Raw genomic sequence first — 12769 nt, 5'->3', positions numbered from 1 at the left:
AAGGAATTCGAATGCCAGTGGTTTTCGAATGTTCCGGCTACATCGTGCCCATGCCCGTATGGCTAACCTTCGTGCGCGTGTATTCGCATAGTAATATTATCGTTTACGCGTTCGCGCCCATTCGTCGGCTTTTTGAACACTGATCAGCGTGGATTGTGGACCGCGTTTTTACTTATAGTATTGTGTTTTAGATTTTTCAACGGGTCGAAAACGGTGTCTGGACAATAATAATCGTTAATTCAGTGATTGCTAGACGTGGAGAGGAACAATGGAAGTCTCTAAACATTTTTTGGAATTGCTCACAGGCATCGGCTACCACGTTGGACACTTGCCCAAAGATTTGTGGGTTAATGAGGAACGGCTCCCGGAATTGCAACCAGTTTTCGCGTTGCTTGTAAACAAATTGTCGCCGAAAACCAATTGCGTGACACCCAGGGAATTAGAGCTGTGAGTATATTATTGCGCCGACCTTTCAAAAATGTTCATTGAAAGTTCTCGATAGTAAAAATGTGTCATTCGTGAATGGCCTAGGTCAATCGAACTATTCACTTAAGTGAACGATATAAACTAGTTAACATTAAGATGAACAAGTCATTTATTGTTCATTTCGTTCATAAAGTTCACATCCTGTACTACTATACACTATATCAGGGATGGCAAATCCATGGCACGCGAAAATTTTTACTATTATATATTATATAATATAAATAATTAACAAAGCAATATTATTATAACTATTATTATTATTATTTATTATTATTATTATGTACCTAAACTAACCTTTTTATACTAATTATACAATCAAATTATAATATAACAAAATATAATATTTTTAATATTTTTTTCATGGCACGCTCTATAAAAAAAAAAAAAAAAAAAAAAAATGTAATTTTGAACACTGCGTGTTCAAAAGGTTTGCCATCCCAGCACTAAATAGTATTTACCACTGTTCACTTTGAATGATGAACGATTTAAAGTACAGATTGAATAGTTCACTATTTTTTGTGTTTCATTTTTTTCATTTTTAATTGAAAAATATCCATGTCATAATACTTAAATTGATTTGCTTACTTTTACTCAACTTACTCAACTATCTAACCGATACATAATGCATTAGTTAAAGACATATACACTTATTTTTATGTCAAAATATATAAAAACAAAAATAAAAAGTAACAATAATGACATCTGAAATATGAACATATATCTTCAAAGTCTTCTGATGTTCATATACCCGTATGTACAGAGAACACACTATGAACACTATGTAATACAATATATTACATAATATGAACGGTGAAATGACTGAATCACTGAATCGTTCATTTATGTGAATGACTAGTTCCCTGTATCGTTGATAGTCGATATGGAGAACTGTGAACAATAAGTAATACATATGAATGATGAACAAGTTCATCTAGGTGAACGTTTAAACCCATCTCTACTCGATTGCATTGGTGTCTACTTGTGCTCATCATTGATCATCAGATTGTGGTTTTTTCGTTGTACGGTCCGCATTGAATAAAACTATTCGTATGTTGCGGCGTTCGTCAACACGGCCTAGTGTGATGAATAAAGATCAAATCGGATGCTGGTGGTTATCATTTTACGAAGTTATTTTATCTTCGATGTTAATTTATTTGTAATATTTTGATTTATAACATTTTTTTTTTTTTTATATCAACTTGAATATAATGTATAATATGATATGTATATGTAACATATTTTTAGTAATTTATTTTTTTTTGTAGGTACAATGCTCTATTGTCAAGATATGATCAATTTTCATCTTTGGATCAAGTGTTGAATTCTATTAATAGATTTTACAATGCGACTACTAAAGATTCAGTAATATGTTCTTCAGATCTAGAAGCTTTGGAAAAAAAAATTTTAAATTCTGAGCAAGATTTGGAAAAATTGAAAACATGTAAAGATTTATACGAGTACGTAGATTTTGTATCATATGATAATAATGTTTAACATAAGTAAAAAGTTATTATTATAATTTTACAATATTTATAATGAATATATAAATAAATAAACAAATAGTTTATATATAGAAATAAATAAATAAAAGCTTAGTCTGAAGTATTATTATATTTGTTAAGTACGGCCAGTTTCGAATTAAAAATTTATCATACGAAGTACACTAAGTTACTAAGTTATGTATACAAAGTTAATAAAATTGTAACTGAATATGAAAAAATATTTTTTAATGTTTAGTTGCTGTATTATTTTTTATATTCAGTCACAATTTTATTAACTTTATATACTTTTGAAACTGGTCATACTTTACAAATATATTAATATTCTGTGCTAAGTTTTTATTGATTTATATATTAATTTACGAGTATTAAATATTTACTCATTTTTATTTTTTATTATTTTATTATAATGATCTATTTTAAATGAGTATGTGCTTATATATAGAAATAATTATATTGTATGTATAAAATAAATTATAAATTTATAGGTATCGGTAGAAAAATTATAAATATGAACCTTATATTTATTTAGAATGATAAAAATGTCCAAGTAGAAGTTAAAAGATTAACTCGGTAATAAAATTAAACTGCCAGATTTTTATAACTTTGTCTAGGTATATTTTTAGTGCTGATAAATGTACTATGAAACATTAAAATTTTATTATTTGTAATATCAATTCAACTTTTTTATTATGACTCTACCATAAATAATAATATTATTAATTCTAATTACCATATAGTGGTATAATCGTGGTAGTGAAAGATCTTGTTGTCCAATTTTCCATCTTGATCTTTTTTTATTTCCCAATATTTAATAATTTAAATAAAATAGTAATTATTATGAATTGTTGGCGTTATTAAATTATTAATCTTATTATTGGTATCTTGTTTATAACAATCCTTAATTTTTTTTTACATATTATCCATTAACTTCATTTTATTCCCTTTATATGTCAAATAATGTATGATTATATAAATTAAAATTATAAGAACAAAATCGGATTTTCCCACCTACATAACTTTGACCAATTGTAACCATATTATTTTATGTATTCTTTAATTATATTAATAACTTGTGTTTTTTTTTTTTAATAATGCTTTATTAATCTATTTTCATACAAAATTTAATTCCTAGTATTTTTAAGAAAATTAATTATTTTTCAGAACAAAAAAATCTGAAGTCGATAATTTAATTTTATTGAAATTAAAAGAACGAGAATGTGTTAATTATTCTTATTTCCAAATTAATGAAAATTTTAATTGTGTTATGAAGTTGTTTGAGCAAGAATTGGATCAATTTGGAATTAATTTAAGGAAACTTCATGACAATGTGATCAGCAGTATTAAAAATGTAAGAGTTACTGTTATAATTATAATTGATTTTTTAATTTAGAAAAATCTGTCAACGTATTACAGAATCATTTACAATCTAACATAGTATACATTTTATTTTTGTTGAATAATTTTTCAATTTAGAAGTTGGCATGGATTTTATAGTGTATATCATACATTTATCAAATTATGAAAAGAATAGGAAGAATTATTGCCAAATAATTAAATTTTTTTTCTTATAATGAAATTATGCATTTATATTCATAAATATTTATAGATTGGCATCTTATATGTTAGATACCTGTTGAAATATTTTGATAATTTAGATTGATTAATTATTATTTTTAATTAGAGATAATTATTAAATTCATTATTGGTATACATAATTATTTTTATTTTAAAACCTAAATTTCAATTTTTAGGATGATGTCTGTTTAACAAAATTGGCATCAACAAAAATAATAAAATTAACTAAATTATGGCGCACAGAAATTTTGACTATGATCGATTTGTGGTTTGGATCGGTATAGTATAATTATTTATATAACTCATACTTTTATGGGTTAATAGTTAAAATTTCATTTTGTAATGTACAGGAAAAAATATTTTGTGATGAAGACGATTTATTTTCTAGACAAATTCATCAACTAAGTTTAGTTTCTCAAAGGTTCATATTTTAATATTCTTCATATTATACATGTGGCAAAATTTATTGAAATCATTGTAGTATTACAGAATTAAGATTGCGTGAAATGCATGTAAGATGCGAGATTATGAAAATAAATATGGCATTAAATGACCTAAATATTATCAAAAATGATTTCCAAAAGAGCAAGATGTTTATATACTCAAATGAAATAGCTTTGAAAACGTAAGTTTTATTTAAAAAAAAAAAATCACTAACCAAAACAAAATCTATATAATATACTATTATTTATAATATAACTAAAATATTCACTTCCCATGTAATTCATAGTATCTTTTATTTTAGTTAACTAAATTTTGTCTTTTTTTTTGTAAGCCAATGTACTTTTTATGGAAATTGATAAAAAAAGTTACTAGAACAAAACAAAAAAGTATAACATTAACATGTAATAAACACCATAGTATTTTCCCAAATATTTTAAGTTGAAATTTGGAATACAATTTTAATTAATTAGAAAAATTGATTCGATGTTACAGTTATGTAAACTTAATTAAATAATTAGTGTACTATTGTAATTTTAATTTTTTATTGCAATATAACATAACCAACTATTTTAATTTACTTCATAGTTATATTTCCAAGTTCATAAGACAACGAGAAGTAACAATTGATGCTGATCTACATATGACTACCGCTGAAATTAACGATATGCAGAAACGTACCAACAGTTTAGTGATCACAGATGCAAAAAGAAAGATATTAGACTTGGAAACAATAGAGAATCGCATCACATTTGTACAGGATTCAATGGAGCATTATATCATGATGTGTGATGTGTTATGGTGTTTATTGAGAACCGATCGTTCTATGGTAAACTTAAAATGTGAACTTATATTACATTCTATACGTGTTCTCCAAATTATATTTGATGATATCAAGCTTTCTGAAGTGAGTATATTATATTCTGTTATTCATCAACTGTCATAGATTTGAAACAGAATAAAACATATTGAGTTTATTCTCCTGTATTTAGAAATGGACTATAAATTATAATAAAGATGAAAATCCACTGGAGTCAACAGTTAAAAAATCCACCAAGGTAGTGAAATTTGAAGGATATAAATCCTACTCCGAAGCTTATGAGAACTGGCAAGTTTTTTTTTTTTTAATTTATAAAATTTAAGAGTGAATTTCTTTGATTTAACCATTATAGTTTATATATTTTAGTAATTGCATGTAAACATTATTTTTCTGGTTACGGAACCAAATATTATTCATATTGATTTATTATTGTAATTTAATTATCATACAATTCTTGCTTTTAAATTTTTAGCAGTGAAATGGATAAACTGACTCGTATAACATTAAACTGGAAGAGTCAATATCATTATTCTTACAAAAAACAAGATGAAGAGTTAATTGCTTTAAGTTCATTGTTCTCGAGATATATGGATGTTGTTGATTATTTACAAGAAAATTATTCTGAATATAATTAATAATATAATATAATATAATTAAATTAATTATTCTGAAAAATAATTCTTAATTTAATTATATTTATTCCACGAAGAACAATATACAATTTAAGTTTAAAATCTGATAAAAAGATACATGTTTTTAATTAAATATAAAATTAAATTGATAATTAACAATTATACATTAAAACAATCGTTTTTCATATGAAAATAAACTGTGTACATTTCCTTCAAGTTGTGCTGAATGTGTACGTCTTTCGAATCTTAGTTCACCTGATAACATCATAGCCCTGAGATTTTTAAGCGATTTGGTTCCAATATCTTGACAGCTATGCCTTAAACCACATTGAATGTATGGTAGAAATCTAAGAGCTGAACCTTTATCAACGATTGTTCCACTGACACCTTGAGCAACTTTTAAAGAATCCTTCTCACTGTGGATGACAAAATATCAAACATGTACATTAACACATAATTAGTAAAATTAATAGATTAACATTTTTTTTAACACTACCTATGGAAATATCTGTTTAATGCTGATCCTTTAGCATCTTTTCGATTCATTGCTTCCAAACTTCCCATACCACGGTACTTCTTAAGCCTCACACCGTCTGAAAAGAAATATTCTCCAGGTGATTCAGATGTACCAGCTAACATGGATCCCATCATAACTAGAATAAAAAGTTCATTAAATATTAAAATTACCAATATAATAAGTTATGCTTCTCTAAGAGTAAGAACTAAATATTACCAGTGGATGCTCCAAGTGAGAGAGATTTGATAATGTGCCCAATAGATTGAATTCCACCGTCGCCAATAACTGGTACACCAAATTGTGCAGCATATCGGGCGACTCGGTAAACTGCAGTTCCTTGAGCACGACCAACTGCCATAACTTCTTGTGTTGTACAAATAGAACCACATCCCATACCAACTCTTAAACCATCAGCCCCAGCATCTATGAGTGATTTGGCTTGGGACATGGTAACAACTAGAAAAAAAAATTGAAAAATCATTTAATCAATAGATAATATTTGTTAGTAAAATACATTACCATTTCCTGCAATGACTTGCAATGAAGGAAGATTTTTTTTAATATATTTTATCATATCAATTTGATATATTGAATTTCCTTGAGATGAATCCTATTAAAAAAAAATGAATGTATATATATAAATAATTAAAATTAAGAAAATATTTTCTTAAAAAATCTGGAGATAAAATTATCTTACCAAAACTATAACATCAGCGCCAGCCTGATGAAGTAAATGTAATCTAACTTTGTCATCTTCTCGTGTTCCAATTGCAGCACCCACTAAAAGCTGTTTATTTTCATCTTTTGAGGCATTTGGATAGTCACGTGATTTTTTCAAATCTGTTCTTGCTATCAATGCAACCAATTCACCATTTTCATTCAAAATAGGTAATTTTCCCTTTTTTGAATGCTCTAATAAGCTATTGGCTTGTTCTAAAGTTACTCCAGACTTGGCTGATATAATGTTTTCTATTCTAGTCATGACCTGATCAAATGAAATATTTTAATGTAGTAAAATATAATAATATAAATTGAATAATAATTACCAAATTAACTGATTGTTGTAATTGTTCAGATCCTTCAAGGAAATCAATGTCTCTGGATGTAACAATACCAACTAATTTACCACCTAATTTACCATTTATAGTAACAGGGAACCCACAAAATCCATGTTCTTCTTTTAATCGAATAACATCAGATACCTATGAAGAATGATTTATTGATTATGCAATTTATGAACTTTAAATTTTAACAAAATAAATGTTTACCAATAAATCTGGAGATATCACAACCGGATCACGAATAAATCCATGTTTGTACTTTTTCACTTTAAGCACTTCACTTGCTTGATAGGCAGGTAAACAATTATGATGAATGATACCAATACCACCACAAAGCTGTCAAAATAATAAAATAAAAATACAATTTTAAATGTATGCACAATTTCTCATATTAAAAGTAACTATAAAAATCTATATAATTTTTTTTACGAATAAAAGTCTGGAGCTAAATATTTTATTTTTTATAATAAAAATGAATTAATGCAACAAAACATACAGCCATTGCTATAGCCATTTCTGACTCTGTGACAGTGTCCATTGGTGAAGATACTAATGGAGCTTGAAGAGTTATATTTTTGGTTAATGGTGATGACAAGTCCTGAAATAAAATCAAAAATGTTTACCAATATATTTATATTTATGATATTCTTTTTTTATGTCAATGAGATAAAAAAAACTGGAATATTAAAAATTAGTTCTAAAATAAACGACTATAAATATTTTAAGTTAAAAAAAAATATAAGTAAAAATCCTTCAATAATAATATTATATAGGATTAAACAGGTTGTATAAAGAAATTATGTTATAAAAATATGTATAATAAAAACAATAATTTAGGCTTGTAAAACATTATCAGGCTCGAAAAGTTGAACACACTAATGGTTAATCTCTTACAAATATAGAAAAAAAAATCATTTAGCTTCTTTTCAATAGTATACAATATAATATGATGGTTAATTTATTTTATAGGAATTGACATTAAATGAAAACTTACAACATCTCCTGCCACAAAATCAATAAATCCAGGCAATAATATAAAGTCACTGAAACATAAAATAATGAAATTTAAGTAAAATATGGTTTTTGAACTACCAAATAAAATATATATTACACTCATTCAATAAAACCTAAGAAATTAATGATTCAATGGACAAAGAAAATATCTTATTTTATACAAAATTATATTCTTAACAAAATAGTATAACTTTTAAAAGTATGATAAATAAGGTTCAACCTTTTGATTTGTACAAACTAGTATTATTATTTAATTTCTTGTGATAAAATATTGTACTCTAATCTCTACCAACTGCTAAAAATATTTGCCATATTTCTTGTGTCAACTGGATCTGCTGAACGCAGTTTTTCAATGGCGCAGAGGTTAAAAACATGTATGAGAAACTCAACTTCAGAGAATCATCTTGTTGGTTTAGCATTTTAAATATTCATAGAAATATTTTTATAATTGATAATATGGTTTTAGACAAGTAAACTAATAGTGGACAAGTCAAACATTTAAATCTTATTATTTAATACTTAATAGATAATACATTGTATAGATTTTAATACATTTAAATAATTACATTTTATTTTTTTGTTTTACTGTATGACTACGTTTATACATTTTGATCAGCCCCTCTCAAAATAAAATTCTGGATACATGCTTGAAACAAGCAATGCAATTTAAATCCATATATAATTTAAACATTATTAGGTTACTTGTATATGTTTGTATAGAAACTTAAATAAATTAAATGTTTGCATATTTAAATATTTAATATTATATTAATATATAATATATATTTATTTTGATACCAATTTTTTTTTTTATATATTGGCTAGTATGAATCTATATGAAAATTTTGATATTTTTAATTCTGGTTTGTATAAAATTACTTTTAATGAAACCATTATACAATTATTTATTTATTCAACAGTTGTTGTTATATACAGGTAACTAAGAAACAAAACACAATGGGGACCAAGGTGTTCTAAAACCCTTAAGAAACCCTAAAGTAATATTAACATAAAAGTACTTTTATTGGTTTGTAAGAACAATTATTTTACTCAAAAGTTTATAAAAATTAATTGACCAATCACGAATCACTATACCTGGCATAAATGAATTATTAGTTTACCAATGTACAAATTGTTTAATGATTGTTTCTACAACTTATATAATACAATACTATAATAATTAAAATGTATTTTTATGGATTACAATTGTTTTATTAATTAGTGAAAATGATTAATTAGTTATAACCTTAATAATTAATAATTATAATTTTTTTTATACATATTATGAAATTCCTTAGAATATTTTAGGAACTAGAATATATATTAATATATTTTAATACATAATTATTTTAATAGTAGTATTTTAACAAGGTTAAAGGTTAAATTAATATGATATTTTTTTTTTGAATTCGTATATCATGTTATTTTTCTTGACAGATTAGTTCTTATTAATTCTCAAGAGTAAAAGATAAGAAATGTGTTTAAATAATAAGGCAATTCTGGAAATTTAATTGTCAAAGAATCATATTTTTATTCCTATCCTATTTGATTTATAATAACTTATAATTGATTGAACAGAAATTATGTAGCATATTAAATATTTAATTTTATTAATAATATACACTTAAAATTTGATTATGAATAATCTTGCCTTGAAAAGACACAAGTCAATTGATATAAATAAAATTTAAACTAATACTAATTTGGTCAAATATTTAGTTTATAGTGCCAGAATTTAAAATTAAATGTATATATATATAAATGTTAAAATTTTAAAATAAATTAACAAATTATTAGGTAAATAAGTATAATTCATTACTGAATATAAATTCGTAAATTTCTTTAGTTCTATATTATATAAATTACTATTTTATAGATAATAGATTTATGAAGACATATCAATGTATCTACATGTAAATAAATACAATTAAGCTTTATGCTCAAGTGAACTTGTGAGATGACATACATATTCTTAGATGTATTATGTTTCAACTTAGTTATATAAGGAAAGAATAATTAAAGTGCTATCATTTGAATTAAATTAAATACCATTAATATTAATCTCTTTAACTAATACAAAAACAATTAAGTTATAACTATATAATCAGAATAAATTAAAATAAACTATTTTTAATTTTTAAGAAGTATTATGAATATATCTATAGAATAAATATATTTTTGAATGTTAATATAAAAAAAAAAAGTATGAACTTTAATGGCTTAATGAGTATGACTAATTCTATCCAATTAAATTTTACTTATTTATTTAACGCAAGACAAGGCTTTTCTTATTAATTGTAAAAAATATAATATAGAAAGTAGTCTTGTTTATATATTTAAAACACGAACTTATTAATAATATTTTATTAATATTATACAGAAAAATAACAAGAACAAAACATGTACAAAAAATTAATATTAGTAGATAAGTGTACAAGTTTTAAAAAATATTTTAAGAGTATCAGTATATTTATATATAACATATAATCAACTAATTTGATATAGTTATCAAAGAAATAAGAACGTCAATTAACAAGATAAGAAAGGGCAGCTTTAGTTAAAATCTGTATTTATATTAAAAAAATAAAATTGTTTCAAGTAAAACTTAATTCGTTATGAATGTATGAAAACTATAAGTAATGAAACTGTTTTTTTGTGCAACTTCAAAGAAAAAAAATTTTGAACCATTTTAAAAACCAATGAAATAAAATTATGTTAAGAAACATAAAAATTGTAAGTATATTATTCTGATTATTACATGGTTTTATCTAGAAACTTTTGGAAAAGGATTTAATTATAGAAAATGTAGTTAAAGCCAGTTCAAGGTATTCAGGAAAATAGTCATTTTTTTTTAAGGAAATAAAAAAAAGATAAGTTACACGGATAAGTCGCGAATTGTTTAGTAAGAGTTACATGGAAAAGGTCAGTTACTTACTATCTATATCATATATATATATCATATAGCCATCTGAGCAAGCAGGATGACCGAACATAATTGTTTTTCTGACACCAAGGATTCATAAGCGATACAGTGGTCATATATGAATATAGCTGCCCTACGTATTCTCTAAAACTCATCAAGTACACAGAAAAAAAAAGTTTTCAACCCTAAGAGTGGAATTTGTTGATGATGATCCGTTTAAGAGTATAGTATAAGTTTTTCTTACTCCCGAACAAGAGACCAACGTGAATCACATTTACGACCGCAATAGATCAGATTTAGATTTGATTATAATAATAAAAGTATAAGAAATAAAAACAATACTGATCCAGAGTTTGACAGTTGAGCAAAATGCAAACGCTGCAGTTAATATTTGTTATCAATAATGGCCTCTTGAAAACTTTTTATATATTTTTAAGTTTTCCAACTATAGGATGAAATTATTACTAGACTGGGGTAAATATCTCAGTTGCCACCCCTTCTCCAAAATTACGCCACTGGTTTGATTGTACGACTATAGTACAATAAACCTTCTCTAAGCTGGACCTCATGAAAGACGAAATATTCCATAAAACAAATGTTTATATTTTTGATGATAATTATGAATAAACTTAAAGACACATTATACGATAATTCCCTGTTCTTTTGTTACACATTTAAAATCTAGTTTTAGGTCCTAATAGGCGGTCTCTTGAAATAGCATGATCTACAGTTAGGGGTGGACTGTATATCGAGGGACCCAGTGGGGAGTGGGGGGGGGTGAACTGGAGCTGCGTTACATTTTAATTAATAAATATTTATACTTAATTGTGCTCAATTCATCCAAATTCGGATATCCTAATAGTAAATGAATGGTGTCCTACCATTATATTTCAACGTTACATTTCGTACACGGGTAATTAAAACGACACTATCGAGGGCCCAGGAGGCGATCGCCTCTTTGCCTCGCTGGCCAGCCCGCCCCTGCCCATAGTTCTGTAACTGCGGGGATCCGCTTCTGCTGTAGTTACGCCGGTACAACAACAGTGCACACAGTGCGAGGTGCGCGCGCACGCGCGCGAGATGTGTACGCACAAATATCTATATGTATATGCCGTACAGGTGCGTGTATACGTACTTGTAAGTGAGCCCTTCGCCGGTGCCGAACAGTTGTTGAGCCGACAGACCGTCCATGTTTTCCTCGGACATGTTCGTCGCGCCAGACATTAAATACGGGTGTTCGAGAGTTTAGGTAGACGTCGCGGTCGATAACGGAAAAAATAAACCGGTAACGTCGACGTGTGTGTGTGTGTGTGTGTGCGCGCGTGATGTGGTGTGCGAACCACGTGCGACGAGCTACGTACGTCGGTGAGAAGTGACGGCGGTGACCGGCCTGCGCGCAACATACGATTACGTCGCGTCGGTGATGAGGCGGTAGGGGTACATCTACGTCACGGTCACGTCGCCCGTAGCGCGTTGTACGTTGGCGCGGTGGCGGCGAGCAGAGACCGACGACGACATGCCCGTGCGCACGACGAGAATTTCGCGCGGTCTTGCCGTCGGTTTACCGTCTCCACGGCGAATCGGATCGGTTTTCGGCGCACGCGGTTGTATCCGTCCCCGCGGGCGATCTTCCCGTCCACGTCCGACGTCCGAAACCGCTGTAAGATACCGATTCGTAACGACCCTTCGCTTGGGGCTGTTTTACGTGTTCGATAACGCGCGGAAATGTCTTTTAAAGAGTTGCCTCGAGTTTGCGGCCATGACACGACGGCGGCTTCGTCAACCCGTCGTAAGTAGG

At 27.4% G+C, this 12769-nt stretch overlaps 3 protein-coding genes across 3 annotated transcripts; 2 read left to right on the top strand and 1 right to left on the bottom strand.

Moving 5' to 3' along the window:
* LOC112692925 lies at positions 1-1980 on the top strand. The gene is made up of 2 exons (XM_025567748.1): positions 1-447; positions 1752-1980. The coding sequence occupies exons 1-2, from the start codon at positions 269-271 to the stop codon at positions 1978-1980; spliced, it is 408 nt and encodes a 135-aa protein (XP_025423533.1). The 5' UTR covers positions 1-268.
* A 1198-nt stretch (positions 1981-3178) lies between these two features.
* LOC112692979 lies at positions 3179-5495 on the top strand. Its single transcript, XM_025567824.1, has 7 exons — positions 3179-3336; positions 3740-3841; positions 3914-3984; positions 4045-4188; positions 4593-4911; positions 4997-5112; positions 5297-5495. Exons 1-7 carry the CDS (start codon positions 3253-3255, stop codon positions 5457-5459), a joined length of 999 nt encoding a protein of 332 aa, XP_025423609.1. The 5' UTR covers positions 3179-3252; the 3' UTR covers positions 5460-5495.
* A 96-nt stretch (positions 5496-5591) lies between these two features.
* On the bottom strand, positions 5592-12450 carry LOC112692986 (inosine-5'-monophosphate dehydrogenase). The gene is made up of 10 exons (XM_025567833.1): positions 12107-12450; positions 8029-8077; positions 7531-7632; positions 7242-7370; positions 7020-7175; positions 6671-6958; positions 6493-6583; positions 6190-6429; positions 5953-6109; positions 5592-5872 (listed from the first exon to the last, which is right to left on the bottom strand). The coding sequence occupies exons 1-10, from the start codon at positions 12193-12195 to the stop codon at positions 5623-5625; spliced, it is 1551 nt and encodes a 516-aa protein (XP_025423618.1). The 5' UTR covers positions 12196-12450; the 3' UTR covers positions 5592-5622.
* Positions 12451-12769: the final 319 nt, after the last annotated feature.

This window comes from Sipha flava, unplaced genomic scaffold (genome assembly GCF_003268045.1).
Source record: "Sipha flava isolate LNK unplaced genomic scaffold, YSA_version1 79_pilon_pilon, whole genome shotgun sequence".
NCBI lineage: Eukaryota > Metazoa > Arthropoda > Insecta > Hemiptera > Aphididae > Sipha > Sipha flava.
The sequence above is the reverse complement of the archived record's forward strand: the minus strand, read 5'-3'. Positions and strand labels throughout refer to the sequence as shown.

Coding starts and splice junctions, on each gene's coding strand:
- LOC112692925 (XM_025567748.1), top strand. CDS start 269: ATGGAAGTCTCTAAACATTTTTTGGAATTGCTCACAGGCATCGGCTAC. Junction 448..1,751: donor ACACCCAGGGAATTAGAGCT/GTGAGTATATTA, acceptor TTTTTTTTGTAG/GTACAATGCTCTATTGTCAA.
- LOC112692979 (XM_025567824.1), top strand. CDS start 3,253: ATGAAGTTGTTTGAGCAAGAATTGGATCAATTTGGAATTAATTTAAGG. Junction 4,912..4,996: donor ATGATATCAAGCTTTCTGAA/GTGAGTATATTA, acceptor TCCTGTATTTAG/AAATGGACTATAAATTATAA. Junction 5,113..5,296: donor TCCGAAGCTTATGAGAACTG/GCAAGTTTTTTT, acceptor TTAAATTTTTAG/CAGTGAAATGGATAAACTGA.
- LOC112692986 (XM_025567833.1), bottom strand. CDS start 12,195: ATGTCTGGCGCGACGAACATGTCCGAGGAAAACATGGACGGTCTGTCG. Junction 8,078..12,106: donor GGCGAAGGGCTCACTTACAA/GTACGTATACAC, acceptor TTTATGTTTCAG/TGACTTTATATTATTGCCTG. Junction 7,633..8,028: donor ATTTTGTGGCAGGAGATGTT/GTAAGTTTTCAT, acceptor ATTTTATTTCAG/GACTTGTCATCACCATTAAC.